General features: G+C 40.0%; 1 protein-coding gene across 1 annotated transcript; it reads left to right on the top strand.

Moving 5' to 3' along the window:
• Positions 1 to 7,100: 7,100 nt before the first annotated feature.
• On the top strand, positions 7,101 to 15,526 carry IL1A (interleukin 1 alpha). The gene is made up of 6 exons (XM_040994084.1): positions 7,101 to 7,147; positions 8,042 to 8,090; positions 9,243 to 9,462; positions 11,522 to 11,695; positions 12,918 to 13,042; positions 15,139 to 15,526. The coding sequence occupies exons 1-6, from the start codon at positions 7,101 to 7,103 to the stop codon at positions 15,337 to 15,339; spliced, it is 816 nt and encodes a 271-aa protein (XP_040850018.1). The 3' UTR covers positions 15,340 to 15,526.
• The last annotated feature ends 539 nt before the right edge of the window (positions 15,527 to 16,065 follow it).

The following is a 16,065-nucleotide window of genomic DNA, read 5'->3' as shown; positions in this document are numbered from 1 at the left end:
CCAGTAAGAATAAAAGTGAGAGACAGGCACAGACATCACTGTTGCCATGCACACTGTTGCTTTTGATGAACTTTTCTTTTTAAAGGAGCATCCTTGGTTTAAAAAAAAATGAAAAGGGTAAAAAAAAATGAAACGGGAGAAGGCAGGAGAAAAAAAAAAGAATAGCCCAATTAAACACCATCTCAAGAGAAGAGGGAAAAGAACTTGAGAAACAAAATGCATGGAAAATTAAGGGGGAAATGAACTAAGGCAATAGAGAGGTGGTCAGAACTAAATGAGACTAGCTACAAGAAAGAACAAAAATGAAGACGGTTAGGAATGAAGTAAATTCTGAGCAAACATGAAGCCAGTTCCTTCCTGCTGCAATCCTCCAGCAACCTGAACTTCTGCATCTCCCCCAAGCCATGACCATCCATCTGCTATCTGGGTTCCCAGAGCGTTATTTCTGTCACACACATGCAAGATAAGGCAGCCAGGCTGGTCTCATTTTTCTCTACATAATCCTATCAATCTAGAATTTGTTTTCAAACACAGAGGTGACCACTCGAAGCATAAAGCTGATTATGTCACCAATACACATGACCTTGAAACTTTTTGTAAAAACCTCACAAAGGTGTGCCTGACTGGGTCTTCCTTTTCTCCCCATCTTCATCTCATTAACACACTGTGTACCCCCACCTTTCTGAGCTCCAGCCTCAATGACCCATTCTTACTTACTTAACCCCACCACCTCCACTTAGCCTAGAATGTCCCTATCGAACTACTCACACCTGGTCTAAAATTGCCAAATCTATTGCATGCTCTGACTTTACTGTCTTGGTTCATTATTATCTACTTGTTTAGAAAAAAACAAGTTTAGAAGTTCATGGCTGAAGTATTTCGTTGCTAGCTTTGAGAACAGCAGATCCAATGCAAGTTTTGCTCACTTGGTGGGGTTTCATTATTACTAACTCCTTTCAAACTTACAGTGAGAAGTCACAAGAGAGGTCATTGCTTTCAACTTTGCCCTCTTCCCTGGAAAGCTTGTGTCTCTAAGTTACAGGATATTTTGAACCAGAATTCAACAGTGAGTTATAACTTTGCTTCCTACTCTCACATGAATTCTCACATGAATTGGCCTTCTCAGCCAACTTCCTCTTGCATAAAATCAAGATTTTAAGCTAAACAGACCCTGAGATGCATCTTTCTCTAACTTGTAAGCTAGAATCTTCAAAAGACCAAGAAAAAACAGAAAAATGAAAAATTCATTTAAAAGTGCACAGAAGGGCCTGGTATGGTAGCCTAGCAGCTGAAGCCCTCACCTTGTAAGCACCAAGATCCCATATGGGCACCAGTTCTAATCCCCGTGGCCCTGCTTCCCATCCAGCTCTCTGTCTGTGGCCTGGGAAAGCAGCTGAGGACAGCCCAAAGCCTTGGAACCCTGCACCCACATCGGAGACCCGAAAGAGGCTCCTGGCTGCTGGCTTCAGATCAGCACTGCTTCGGCCATAGTGGCCACTTTGGGGAGTGAATCAGCAGACAGATCTTCTTCTTTGTCTCCCCTCCTCTCTGTATATCTGACTTTCCAATAAAACTAAATAAATCTCTTTTTTAAAACTGCACAGGAGAGCTGGCATGGCAGCCTAGTAGCTGAAGTCCTTGCTTTGCATGTGCCAGAATTCTGTAATGGCACTGGTTTGTGTCCCTGCAGTCCCACTTCCCATCCAGCTCCCTGCTTTTGGCCTGGGAAAGTAGTCAAGGATGGCCCAAAGCCTTGGGACCCTACACCCACATGGGAGACCTGGAAGAGGTTCCAGGCTCCTGGCTTCAGATCGACTCAGCTCTGGCCATTGCAGCCACTTTGGGAGTGAAGCAGCAGACAGAAGATCTTTCTGTATCTCCTTCTCTTTGTATATTGACCTTTCCAATAAAAATAAATCTTTTTTTTTAATTGCGCAGTAGAGGAAAAGTCCACAGCAAGGAAAAGAGAAGGCTCGTGGTTGAGAGTAAGCTCCTTTGTCTAACCCCGTTTCCACAGTCTGGTAGCCCTGCAGCCTTGCGCAGATCACTTACTTCATCTTTCCAGGTCATGACTTCCTCTTCTGTGAAATGCATTAAGAATACCTACCCCTCAGGTTTGACAAGAAGATGAAATGAGATACTATGTTGTAACATCAGAGACGTGACAGACTACTATGGAAAGTTCTTTCCTGGTGCTCCCTCAAAGTCATGGAATTGTAAGGCAGGTTACGAGTAAATCGGTCATTAATTGACTCTATATGTAATAGTTTATGCATGTGTTCTTTCTCTGAGAGCTTTTATGCCACCTGAAGAGAAATGTATGCATGGCCCTTAGCAAGAATTGGTTCCAGGATCCCCCCATAGATACCAAAATCTGTGGATGCCCCAGTCTCTAGCAATAGCTCATAACCCATACACATCCTCTCATATACTCCAAATCATCTCTCTTGATTATTTACACCTAATAAAATATAAATTGTTGTTACCCTGTGAAGAAAATGTGTCTGCACACATTCGGGACAGATGTGATTACTTCTTTCTTTTTAAAAGATTTATTTATTTTCATTGGAAAGGTAGATTTACAGAGAGAAGTAGAGACAGACAGAAATACCTTCCATCCTCTGGTTCACTCTCCAAATGACAGCAGTGGCAGGAACTGAGCCGATATTAAACCAGGAGCCAGAAGCTTCTTCCAGGTCTTCCATGCAGGCAAAGGGTCCCAAGGACTTGGGACATCCTTTACTGATTTCCCAGGCCACAATCAGGATGCTGGATGGGAAGTAGAGGAGCCAGGACACAAACTAGCATCCGTATCGGATGCCTTCCTGTGGAGGTAGAGGATTAGCGAACTAAAGCAATGTGCCAGCCCCTACTTTTTTCTGATTATTTTTGAGCCAGTTTTTAAAATTTGGTGTGCAGAACCCACATATACATAGAGCTGACTGTGAACACATATTTTTTTTAAAAACTCACTAAGAAGTGTTGTGTTCATTCAAGTGATGCTGTCACTGCCAAAAACAGTGAACAATTTTAAAGCTGGTTCCAATGGTATCTGCATATACTTCATATCTTCATGTGCAATGGCAAGTTATAAGTGAAGTTTACATCCAGACTCCACTGATGAACATGTCTTCAATTACATGTCACTCTCACCCTGTTTCTGTATATCAGACTACAGTGCGATTTCACTGAAAGACAGCAAGAGAAAGAGGGCAAATACCTAAAGAATTTTCTTTCCTTTTTTACAAGGATCCTAGAATCACTGAATAGGGTGTTTGAGCAAGGGAAGACGTTGTGTATGAACTGCTTTATCTATGTCATATAGCGTTGGTGATAACAGACTCAAGCATTTACATGCAAGAGAAAGACAAGACTGGGCTTGTGATCAGAAACCTTAGTTCAAATGCTGGCTCTACCAGTTTTGTGGTGTTGGTTAGTCATTTTAACTTCTCCAGGGGGCTTCAGCTATGAAGGAGAAGGTAGGTTCATTGAGGAGCCAGTGAGATAGTATAGGTGAGAGCTCTTCATGGGCTTTGAGCAATTTTTCACGTGAAAAGCATCACCATGATTCTTTGGACCCATAACCTTCAAACTTTTAAATCCTGTCAGTTGACCAACATACCTACGTATCTCTTTTTGCATACTGAACTTTACGAATCACATGAAAGAACGATAATGCATGACAAAATCCTTGGCACAGAATAAGTTCACAATAATTTCTTTGTAGGTGGTATTATATGGGGGTGTCTTCTGGATATTTATTTATTTGAAAGGCAAAGAAACAGAGAGAGGGAAGGAGGAAGACAGAAAATTTTCTATTTTCTGGTTCTCTAATTCACTTTCCAAATGGCTCTAACAGCCAGGTCTTGAACAAACCAAACCTAGGAGATAGGAACTCCAACCTTTTATCTCACATGGGTGGTAAGAGTCCAAGCACTTGGATCATCTTCTGCTGCCTTTCCAGGCACATTTATAGGAAGCTGTATTGGAAATGGAGCAGCTAGGATTCAAACCAGCACTCTGATATGTAATGCCAGCATTGCAAGTGGCTTCTTTGCCCACTGAACCACAGCACCAGTCCCTCAGGATAGGGACCTCCACAGACTTAAAAGATAGTTGCAGGAAGACACCAGAAATTCTTTTCACAGGACAGCTTCCCCAACACACATATGCCATGATGCAGCAGAATCCTACTCATCTCATTTCTCCCTCCCTTCCATAGAAGAGGTGATCTGATCAACCTTTGTTCACACTAACAGAAAGATAGGTTCCCTCCAAAAATGCAAGGACCTCTCACTCTGATTCTCATTCACTCTGTGTTTCCCATAAAAACCAGTTTCCAAGAAGATCATGAGAAGGCAAAGTTGCTATTTCTCAACGAAACTCTCCTTGAGAAATTCAACAACCACATTTGAGGAATTCGCTATAATAGAGGAGTGAAGATAGGGCCAGGATGGGTGTTGCCACAGACTGTAGAACCAAGGGTGCTTTCCTGAATTACCAAAGAGATATTATGTATTGCTCCGAGAAGAACCCAAATATCTTCAGATTTTAATGGCTGAAAATTTCCTTCTGGTTGAAGTTTTCAAACCAACATTTTAATAAGAACTCTATTTTCTTCAGGAAACTAAGTCATTACAATGATAACTACACTGGTTCCCAAGTGGCTGAAGCTATCATTAAAGTTGTTATTATTTTTGTATAGTTGCATCTCCATAGCACCCACATTCACAATGTGCTTGCCAATTGTTTCTTAGTAATGCTTCTCACAAGATCCCCGGAGGCAGAAGGGATGACCAGGATTCACATTTCTGTTTTGATAAGCAGAAAGTAGAAAGGGGACCGCCATCATTGTACAGGCTCAGCATGATACATTCAAACACTTGCCGTAGTCTGGTCGTTTACTTTGCCTATATCCAAGGTGCACTGATGTCCCTTCATAACTATTATAACAATAGGGCTGGCCCAGGGGGAGCTAGGCTGAACAACAGAATCTGAATCAGATTATGCACCTGCACCAGACCTCAATGATGACTTCATTGATCTCACTATTTTCTGTTGAACAGAATCAGACAGAATATTTTATACAACTCGCACAGCCAGTTGACCCCCATACTTACTTTTTTTTCACTTTAGATTTCAGTGCCCTACTTCCTCACTGCCTTTTTTTCCTCTCCCTTGCAGTTTTTTTCCCATCCATTTCCTTTTTTTTTTTTTTTTTCAGTTTTCATGCTTTAAACTCCAACTAGGAAATCTGAAACATTCGTTTGCTAAGAATCTTGGTGTTCTACCACCCAAAATGAGCCATCGTTGGGATACTTAGAAGCCATTAAGGATAATAACTAGTGCCCAGCACTTACCCTAGTGGCTAAAGTCCTTACCTTGCATTCGGTGAGATCCCACATGGGTGCTGGTTTGTGTCCCGGCTGCTCCACTTTCCAACCAGCTCCCTGATTGTGGCCTGGGAAAACAGTAAAGGATGGCTCAAGGTTTGGGACCCTGCATTCGCATAGGAGACCTGGAAGAGGTTGCTGGTTCCTGGCTTCAGATCAGCTCAGCTCCAGCCTTTGCAGTCACTTGGGGAGTGAAGCAGCAGATTGAAGATTTTTCTCCCTGTTTCTCCTTCTCTCAGTAAGTCTGACTTTCCAATAATAATAATAAATCCTTTTTTAAAAAAGATAATACCTAGACCCCACTGATGTGATGTTTCTATGTAAAGCTCTACACCTTCCCTTTCCCAAGCCTGAGCGTCCCCAAGTCTGCAGCTAACCTCACACACCTTGCAGTTATCCTGGACAAGATCAGACTTTTCCCTGGGTTCTGGTAGAAGTCACTTTAATCTAACTTACTTAGGGCTCAAATTTTTCTCCTGAATCCCTATCACCTCTGCTAGAAAAAATTTTATATAACACAGAGAGAGAAAAAAACAACCTTCAGAGGATTAAGAGAACAAAACGTGTGTGGCCAATTGCTTTTCTGGTCCTCTATCCATTCCTGCCAGTAGAGTGCTGTCCCAAACTGAGTTTTATGTATACCTAATTCAAGCAAACCTCTCTTTAAAAAACAAACAAAAAAATGGCTCATTGTCCCACAAACACCACCCCTTCTTCACTCAGCTGCCAAGTGTTCCACCAACCACACTCAGCTCTTGGGTACTGTAAATAAAGCAAAACAAAACACCAAGCACAGCTGCTAGGCTCCTCTCCAACTCTCTGATTTGCGATTTTCTCCCTTCCTCCTCCCACATACATTTTCAGAAACTTGATAACTTTTTGTTCTTCCCTTAGATAAAGCTTACACACACATAAACTGCAAGGTATTAAATAAACCTAATCAAAAGCTGGATTCTTTGCAGTTAATGGTATTGCAACGTATCTAGTCTTTGAATGAACAGAGAGAAACACAGAATTCTTCCCTGTAAATTCCCATGACTCATTGAGGCCACGCCCACCTAAGAGGACAATTATAAAAAGGCAAAGAAGCCTGACTCAAGCTTAGAGAAGGAGTCAGTTCATTGGCGCTTCGGTCAGCAAAGGTATTGTTCTTATGACATCTCTGGCTTTTAAGATTCTTTTTTTTCTGTTTTTCTCCTTGGCTGGATACTCTAAAACTGCCTTCTCTAAAACCATCGCCTCTTCCTTTTTTTTTTTCCTCTCATGGTTTGGTGTGTAAGCTAGAACCACAGTCAGGTACTAGAAAATGACTGTGTGGTTTGACTGACGAGGAACAAAAGGAGAGCAGAATTGGGTTCCTATCAGTATATCCACAGAACATGGAAAGAAATCTCTACCACTAAAAACTATTTTACCACTAACAACTATTTTGCCTATTCTGTGAAGTATACTGTGTGGCTGTGTTGGGGACATACAGAATACCAAGATAAATAAAACATTCTAAAAGAAGTGTACAATAGTAGAGGCAGATGCATTTACAAATAATTCACAGGAGCAAAAAGGATGGGGGAAACCCTGTGTGGGAGCTACCATTCAATGTAGGGTCTCAGGAAACACACAGCAGGAGTGCCCCATCCCTTGACAGGCATCTGGTACAGAGACCAACAGAACTAACCACCGTTTGTATTCTCTGTTGCAGAAATCAAGATGGCCAAAGTTCCTGATCTCTTTGAAGACCTGATGAACTGTTTCAGGTAAGAAACAGATTCTATCTCTGGTGATTTAATGAGGGGTTTAAGGCTTGTTTGATACCAGCTGGGAGTTGTGGTAACTAGTGCAGAACCAGGCTAATAGAAGCCACAGAGACACATTCTAGACCCAGAAGAGGGGCAGGTCGGGAAAGACCTGAGAAGACATCTATTGCAGAAAAGTTATTTTGGAGCCGGATTCACTCCTGTATGAATTTCAGCATCTGCATGGACACAGTCACGGGCTTTGACAGGTGCCTGAGAGAGAATCCATTCTCAGGAAAATTCCATCTCAGTCTGGAGGAGGAAATGGCTCTTCGGTGACTTGAGCCTGTGAGGGCTGCTTCACCAGCCAGCCCCACCACACACAGAAAATAATAAGCAGACGGTTAAAATGAAGGAACACTTCAAACTAACGTGGTGTTCCCATCACCTATGATAAATCCTAGCATGAGCTAGATGATCGAAGTCTTGCCTTGGTATTTTGCCATGTGTAAACGTATCAAAAGTAAAGTGTATCAGAAGATCTATTTGGCTAAAGAAAAAATGAGGTACTTTCCAAGCATTGTTTTGCTCTTAAAGAGTTTAACAGGTTTCCCTGAAATTCAATTCGGACTCTTTGTTAGCCAAGCCCAGTTTTCTAATTATAAAGCCCAGGAGAAGTTCAAAGGTTGTTCTAATGATTCCAATTAGTTACTAGTTACTAATTCCAAATGAGTGAGGTATGAATTATGATACAAAAATATGTGTGTTCTTAATTCCCACAGATGACAATAATGTGTGTGTGTATATATGTGTATGTTACCCAAAGTCAATGTGCTTTTTAAAATATGATGCCCAGTAACAACAGTGAAATAAATAATGAACAGAATTACATATCCATCATTTTATTTTTGACAGTGAAAATGAAGAAGACAGCTATGCTAGTGATGATTCCTCTTTGAATCAGGTAAGAAAATGACAGTAATTCTTAAGGGACTGCTGGTTTTATACTGATTTTATAGTTTCTCCACTAGAACAGGCGAGCAGTAGCTTGAATCTTAGATGTTTTTTGTTTTCCCCTCACCAAAGGTCATAAGACCTCCATTTCTTCATCACCACAGAGATCAACTTCTCCATACACAGGCAATTGGTGACACTCTTCATGTCCACTAGCTTTTCCCAGTTCAAAACGGTCCCAAAACCCTGGGAACTGAAATCTCAACAGGATGTTGGCTATCGTATGTGAGGCAGCCCTTCAGACTGATCCTAACATGACGTGTTGTCATGGTTCTCTCTGACACCAGCATGAATAGTGAGGTAGCTCTCCAATCATACTAGCCCATGAAGATAAGGTGGAGGAAATACGCCAAGTGACAATAAGCAATTGGCAGCCACTCACCCAGGTGTACTAGTTTACTGGGAGACTACAAATAGACATATAGGTACTATGACATGCATCTGTAGGATTGGCATTAAGAGCTCTTCCCCAAGCTACATGGTCGTCTCTTTGAGTGCTCCAGGAACACCATCCACTTCACCCCATGCACTATGAATACCAAAATCTTGCATGAATGGCAGCATTATATTTACACAGAATCCATACATATCTTCACATGTCTTTTTAATCACCTCAAGGTTATAATACCTAATATGATGTAAATGTTGTATGAGCAAATGTTAACAATTCATTGTTCAGGGGAGAGTGATAAGGAAAAATTCCTATATATGTTCAATAGAGATACAATCTTTGAGGGGAATTTTCAGTTGGGTTAACCCATGTCTGTGAAACCCAAGGATATAGAGGAATACTGTATTTTTTATGTAATTTTGATCACTGCCAAGCAGACATTTAACCTCCTGAGGAAGAATGCTATTTACCATCCCCTCAGGTTATTTGTCAAATTGCTTTTTTATACTATCTCATAAACCAACTATCTCATAGCCAACAGAGAAACAAACTTTCCAACAAACTGCATCCTTTCAGAGAAAAACCTAAAGAAAAAAGGAGGAAGGAAGTGGGAAGACTGGTGAAACATAGGTTACCCAAGATCAAAATGGAAATATTTCTAAGTCTGCCAAAAAGATCTCTTTTCTCACTTTGCATTTGCCTTCCACACAGAAATCTTTCTACGATGTAAGCTATGGCCAACTTCATAAGGACTGTGTGAATACAGCATCTCGGAATACCTCTGAGACCTCTGTGTCATCCCACCTTACCTACAAGGAGAGTGTGGTGGTAGTGGCACCCAATGGGAATATTTTGAAGAAGAGGCGCCTGAGTTTAAACCAGTCCATCACTGGTGATGATCTGGAGACCATTGCCAGTGATCCAGAAGAAGGTAAGGGGTGAAGTTTTCAGTGAAAGAGGCAATTGAGAATAGGAGCAAATGAAACCTGGTGTCAAGATAACAAGAGGCTAGCCAGACATTAATAGTCTAGTGACTGTAAGAAAAGAAAATTAGTGGGTTTTTTAAAATATATATTTATTTTTATTGGAAAAGCAGATTTACAGAGAGAACAAGAGACAGAAAAAAAATGACCTTCCATCTGCTGCTTCACTCCCGAAATGGCTGCAACAGCCAGAGCTGAGCTTATCCAAAGCCAGGAGCCAGGAGCTTCTTCCAGATCTCCCACATGGGTCCAGGATCCCAAGGCTTTGGGCCATCCTTGACTGCTTTCGCATTCCACAAGTAGGAAGCTGAATGGGAAGTGGGAGGGCTGAGACTAGAACCAGCACCCATATGGCTGCTGGCATTTGTAGGTAGCAGATTAGCCAATTGAGCCATTGCACTGGCCCCAGGAAATTAGTTTTATCCTTCTCTATCAACAAGAGATTAGAAATAACCAGAGTCTACAAACTTGCTCCTGTACTCGTTCTCTGGACATCCTTTAAAGGTTGTTTGACTTTTAGCTGCTCAGGAGAAAGTAGTTATATACTCCTAGAGAATGGCCACTTACAAGATTATTCATCTGCTTGATAGCCATGCCTCTTTAGGCATGTTACTTAATCTTTCTGCGCTTCAATTTTCTCTACTGAAAAAATGGAGATGGGGGTCCCTGCATAATCGTTACTATAAGCAATAAATGGGCCAATATTTCCAATCTTTTGTACTACTTGTATATAGTAAGCACCCATTAAATGTTATGTTATTTTGATTGATACTACTATATTTATTAATACTACCAGTACTATTGATTTATTGATGTCTGTGCTATTTCTAAGCCTCAGAATAACCGTATAGGCTCATGTTATATAAGGATGTTTCAAAGAGTTCATAGAAAATGGAATGAAAAGATAAGTTTACTTTGGTGGGAAGAAAAGAAACCTTTGAAACCCATACATATAAGGGTTCTTCAAAAAGTTTGTGGAAAACACAGATTATGCTTTAAAAAAAACTATCTGTGCATTCCAAAAACCTTTGTGCCAAAATAAACTCCACTTATTAGTTCCATTTTTCCATAAACTTTTTGTAGTGCCTTTGCATATGAGGAAGGTAAGCCCACTAACTTTAAACTTGGCAAAGACAGAGTGCACAAAGTAGAGAGCCCCAAAACTACTTTGGCTGTACCCGGCTATAGAAACCATGGTTTTTCTTCCAAGTCTTTACTCTAAGGAACCTCTACATTAAATTTAAACCAAGTAGCCCTGTTTTTCAAGATAACATCTAAATAGTACATATGCCTCTGAAAGACTTTAAAATACAAGACAATTTCAGAAGGAAAGTAAAAGAAGGTCACATTGTCAATGCCAACTTTATGATACGCTTCCTTGAAGTATTTTCTGTGTGTTCTGGGACAAAAATATTTAATGGTATTAGGGATAAACTTAGCCAATTTGATGTCCAACTCTTTTATTTAACTGTTTATCAAGGATATTTGAGAGTGTATATCAACAAATCTTCAGGTCTACTACCATTTGTTTCTTCAAATGGAGTGCAGGAAGTAGAATTACTCTGATCCATGAGGATTTGGTAAGCTATTGATACATACCACCTTCCAGAAAGGAGGCAAACCTGAGCCATCAGGGACACAGAATGTTCAATGTACTCATTTTTGCCTCACAGTGCACACATTTGGAAATAAAGATGAGGGGACTGATAGTTGTCTTGGTCACGTAGAAATTCCAAATAAAAGTGAGAAAGTTACAAATACTCTTTTTTGAGGAAAAAATATCACCTGAGAGATCAAAGTTCGAGAAAAACAAAAGCAAATAAATAATCACAAGATAACCTTAGAATCGATCCCCTCCCTGGCTGGTTGATCTCCTTCCCCATATTTCCTTACTTGGATTGGAAGGCTCCCAATGTCCCTCCCAGAGCTGCGTGCTGTGCTTGTATGAGAGTATATCATCTCTGATAGTACCTACATGCTAATCTGAATTTGTGGTGATGGCTTTAGAAATCATCGTGTCTGCATCGGCACCTTACAGCCACCAGAGTAAGGGATATTACAAATATTTGAAGACTATCAAACAAGAGTTTACCCTGGCTGATCCCCTCAACCAAATCTTAATTCGGGACAACTCTGATCAGTACCTCAGAGCAGCAGCACTACAGAACATGGACGATGCAGGTAAACAGCCAGGTCTGTCACCCTTGCCTCTTCTTTCTGCTTCTTTTCCTTCTGCTTCTTTCTTTCCAGTTTTCTACTCTCAGAAAGTAAACCTAGGTCCCAACTTGATACAACTTTTCTAGGATAGGATAAGACACATCATTCTCAGCACCACCCAAAGACAGAAGTTTCAGCCAAATCTGAATGATACACAAGAGAGACTTCCTATCTTTGAAAGCATAGAGTATAAAGCTGGTGCTTTGGGATTTTCTTGTCCCTATTTTAAAGACAGGGAGGCTGACTCTCAGATATACTAAATACTTACTCAAATATATCCAAAAGCCAATGAGAAGAATCCCTGTTCATTAGAGAAAGCCTGTTGATCAAACTTATAATGAGTAGCAAATTGGTTGTGCAGTAAAAGAGACATTAAGCTAACAAATATGATCTAAAGAATCAAGTCTTAGCATCCAGAAGATTTTATCACACAGGTCCAATCTTTCTTATGGGTTATATTTTAGTTTCAGGATATATCATCAGTATACAGAACTATGTTCAAAGATGCAGCTTACACTAGATCAGTAGTACTCCTCATTTTGTATGTGCTTCCCTTGCTTTCCATGCATTTCCATGCTATTACAAATAATTTATGTTCTATATCCTACTTAATAATAATATTCTTTCACACCATTAGCCATTTTTAATGGCTAAAAGACTTGACCATTTTGCTGTGTTGGTCCTGTGAGTTTACCCTCAGTAGCTCTGTGGCAAACATCTTTGTGTATCTTTGTTGCTTCTCCCTGCATCAGGCTATTTCATTGGAGCATATTCCCAAACAAAACTTACAGATCAATAGACAACAGTAATTTCACAATTTCTATTAAAAATTGTTCTCTAAAGACAACTGAGCTACATTTACACGTATCAACTTCCTGGACTCCATTTTAGGTCATTATGATCTCATGGCTTATCACAGTGTAGAATCTCACTCCACTAATGTGATTACAAGAGATCAGACAAATGTTTATACAGCCCCCAAACATTCAATATTTAACACAGAAAAATGTTTAAAATATTAACCTGGCATTTACCTTCCTGGTAAATGTAAGGATACAAAGAATTGCACTACTGACTTAATGAAAACTGTAGTTGAGAACCTAACTACACACACACACACACTATAATAAACTCTAATTTTACACCTTCACAATGAACTTACTTTTTGGTTCTTTCTCTTCTTCAGCGTTATTTGACATGGAGATGTACAGGACAGACTCAGCAGATTCCACAATTCCTGTAACTTTAAGAATCTCAAACACTCGACTGTTCGTGAGTGCCCAGAGCGAAAATGAACCTGTGTTACTGAAGGTCAGTTGTTCTAAGCCTCCAACTTACTCTCATTTACATCTCACACATTTATAAATGATCCCAAAATGTGACACACTTCTCTTCCTTTCCTACCAGAGTCCCCACCAGATCATGACACCCCATTGGATTTATCTCTAATCCTCAGAGGCAATCCTAGGCAGAATCTGTGAAAGGGGACAATGGAGGGGGCAAGAGTAAATACAAGGAAAACTGTTTTCTTCCCTTTCCCTTTCTTACCTGACCCTTGTTTACCCATTCCTGGATATCCATTCATTCCATTCATCTTCAGTGACATCTTCTATGCCTTACTGGGTACTATGTCAATGGAGCTTTCCTCCAAAATCTCAGAGAAGCCCAACTGGTATCAGGAGGATTAATCACTGGCCAATTGGCACAACGTAAAAAGCTGGGTGTCATGATTTCCACTCTGGCCTTCTCACTCCAGTACCTCTCCCCTTTTATTGGTGCCAGCATTACTCAGCCCCATCTCCAGTACCACTTTCCCTTTCAAACTCACAGATACACACAAGCATGCCCAAAATAGTGCTAGCTACTTTCTCCTCTAATAAGTAGGCGACTTATTCAGTAAGTGTATCATGCATGCAAAGCCTCTTATCCCCAACTGGAATTTACATGGCATACAAGTTTCTCTCTCCAGGGCAAGTAAAATGAAAGTGATATTTACAGAGTAGGGCAGTAGTTTTACTCATAAATTCACCCAGCAAGCATTACATATTGAATGCCATTGAATGCTATTTTTCAAGCACAGTGCCCATCACTATGCAGACAGATATAGTTAAAGTTTCTGGACTTTAAGACTTAGCTTTCTGATGGACAGAGACAATGGAAATGCCAATCAACAAAAAAATATATTAAGATGCTGTTTCCAAAAAAGAAAGTGCTGAAAGAGAAAAGTGAGAAATAATGTTTAGACTGACTGGCAAGAACACAGCTCCCTATGAGACGATAGCTGACGCTAAGCAGGGTCGGGCAATACGAAGCCATGGGCAGGAAGGCATTCTAAATAGAATAATATCAAGAGTGCAAAGGCCACTTCAAGGATCAGAGGGGGCACTGCTTTAACTGGGGCTTCATGAGAAGTGAGATATTCTGAAGCTGCAGAGCTTGGCTTTGGATTTCCTTTGAAGTACAATGAAAGCCTCTAAAGGCTTCAGACAGTACAATATCTTGACCTCACTTGATTTCCTTAAATGAGAACATACCAGAAGGAAAACAATGAAGAAAGCAGAAAGCCTAATTAGAAGTCATGTGGACAGGGTAAGGAAAACAGGCAAAGAGAAATAGAAGTTGGGTTGTCTTAGGAAATAGGGCAACAGGAGCAAAGGAGTTGCTCCATTTACTGAGATGGAAATATCTAGGTGAGAGAGAAGTTTGGGAAATAAAATTCTTCCTGACATAGAAAACTCCAAACAAGCTTCAAAATGATATTTGCTTGCTTCGGATTAAAAAAAAAAGGACAGAGACATCTGAATTTGGAATTTGAAATGGAATTTTCCATTAAAGCATTGTTAGATTCCATCCACACTCACAGGAAAAGTACAATCTAAAGAGACTATACTGAAGGAGTTCAGTAACTAACACACGAGAAGAGTTAGCATGTGTACATGTGTGTTTAACCTTCAACTATTAACTAAAATATAGGTATAAATGTCCTCTAAATGCTAAATTGCTTTCCAAATGATATGATTTGTACACTTAGCAAGCAAAATGCCAAGTGGTCTTAGAATCTCCAATGCTCCTATTTAATGCAAAAAATAACATGCCTATGTTGAAGCTGAGACATAAACTGTTTCACCCCTACCTATCTGGATAGAGTGAGACTAGTGCTGCTAGCAGTTGTCATGACTGTTTGAGATTTTTCTAGAAAAATCAACTCTTAGAAACGGACTGAGCCATACATCTAACAGACATGTGATAATAAATGTCTAATGAGTCAACAAATGAATGAAGAGCCTAGTTCACCATCCTATCACAGTCATGATATTAAAGTGCTGTGTCTAACAAAGAGCAAATGCTGGAAGGTCCTTTTTCTACAATGTCCTTAAGCTCTAACTGCTTTCTATTCTCTAACACAGGAGTTGCCTGAGACACCCAAAGACATCACCGACAGTAAGCTTGATCTCCTCTTCTTATGGGAATCTCAAAACTCTAAGCAATACTTCAAGTCGGCTGCCAACCCAGAGCTGTTTATTGCCACAAAATCAGAACATTTGGTGCACATGGCAAAGGGGCTTCCCTCGATGGTTGACTTTCTGATCTCAGAAAAACATTCGTGACTCTGGAAAGCCACTCACTAGTGAAGCGTTGACCATCTGTATGTACCATGTACATGAAGTTGAATTCCTCACTCTTAGTCATTTGCTGAGCACGTGCTGAGCCTGTGTAATTCTAAATGAATGCTTCCCCTCTTTGTAAAAGAGGTGTCAAGTTAAATGAAATCAACACTAACATATCATGCTGTTTGTTGTTGAAAGAACACCCTATACTTTGCACAGTAGCAATCATTTTAATTACTATTCTTCACAACAATCTGAGCAGGGCTAAGGCTACTGACTATGGCAGCCAAAAAAAAAAAAAAAGACTAAGCATATCACAGATGGATTAGCTAAGGCTTAGTGTAACTAACAGATGCATTTAATAGCAGTTAGAATGAGAAGCTACAGACCCAGCATATCCTTCAAACACTTTTCCTTCTGCTTTGATCCTTAATCAAACAGTTAAGTTTTCAGGACCTCAGTTATTATTTTCAAAACAGCAGAAATAAATAAGGCCTACATCCTTCTTGCCTCAATGGCTCTTCATGTCAACCAATAGGTCATTTTGTTAAAATACTGTTTGAAGCTGAGCTTCAAGGAAAAAAAAAAAAAAGAAAAACATGTAATGTTATTTTTAAGTTATTTATGTATATGTATTTATAAATGTATTTAACATAATAATATATGGTGATATTTATGGCAGCTTGTTACAGAATCTGAGTAGGAAACCTCAACAACAGTAAGCAG

The sequence above is a fragment of the Ochotona curzoniae genome, unplaced genomic scaffold (genome assembly GCF_017591425.1).
Source record: "Ochotona curzoniae isolate NIBS_2020 unplaced genomic scaffold, NIBS_Ocur_1.0 contig_883, whole genome shotgun sequence".
Classification (NCBI taxonomy): domain Eukaryota; kingdom Metazoa; phylum Chordata; class Mammalia; order Lagomorpha; family Ochotonidae; genus Ochotona; species Ochotona curzoniae.
Note: the sequence above shows the minus strand (reverse complement) of the source record. Positions and strands in the feature narration are given on the sequence as shown.

Bases quoted from the DNA above. Each gene is read 5' to 3' on its own strand.
- IL1A (XM_040994084.1), top strand. From the start codon at position 7,101: ATGGCCAAAGTTCCTGATCTCTTTGAAGACCTGATGAACTGTTTCAG. The intron at 7,148-8,041 runs GTAAGAAACAGA...TATTTTTGACAG, and splicing joins GACCTGATGAACTGTTTCAG to TGAAAATGAAGAAGACAGCT. The intron at 13,043-15,138 runs GTCAGTTGTTCT...TCTCTAACACAG, and splicing joins ATGAACCTGTGTTACTGAAG to GAGTTGCCTGAGACACCCAA.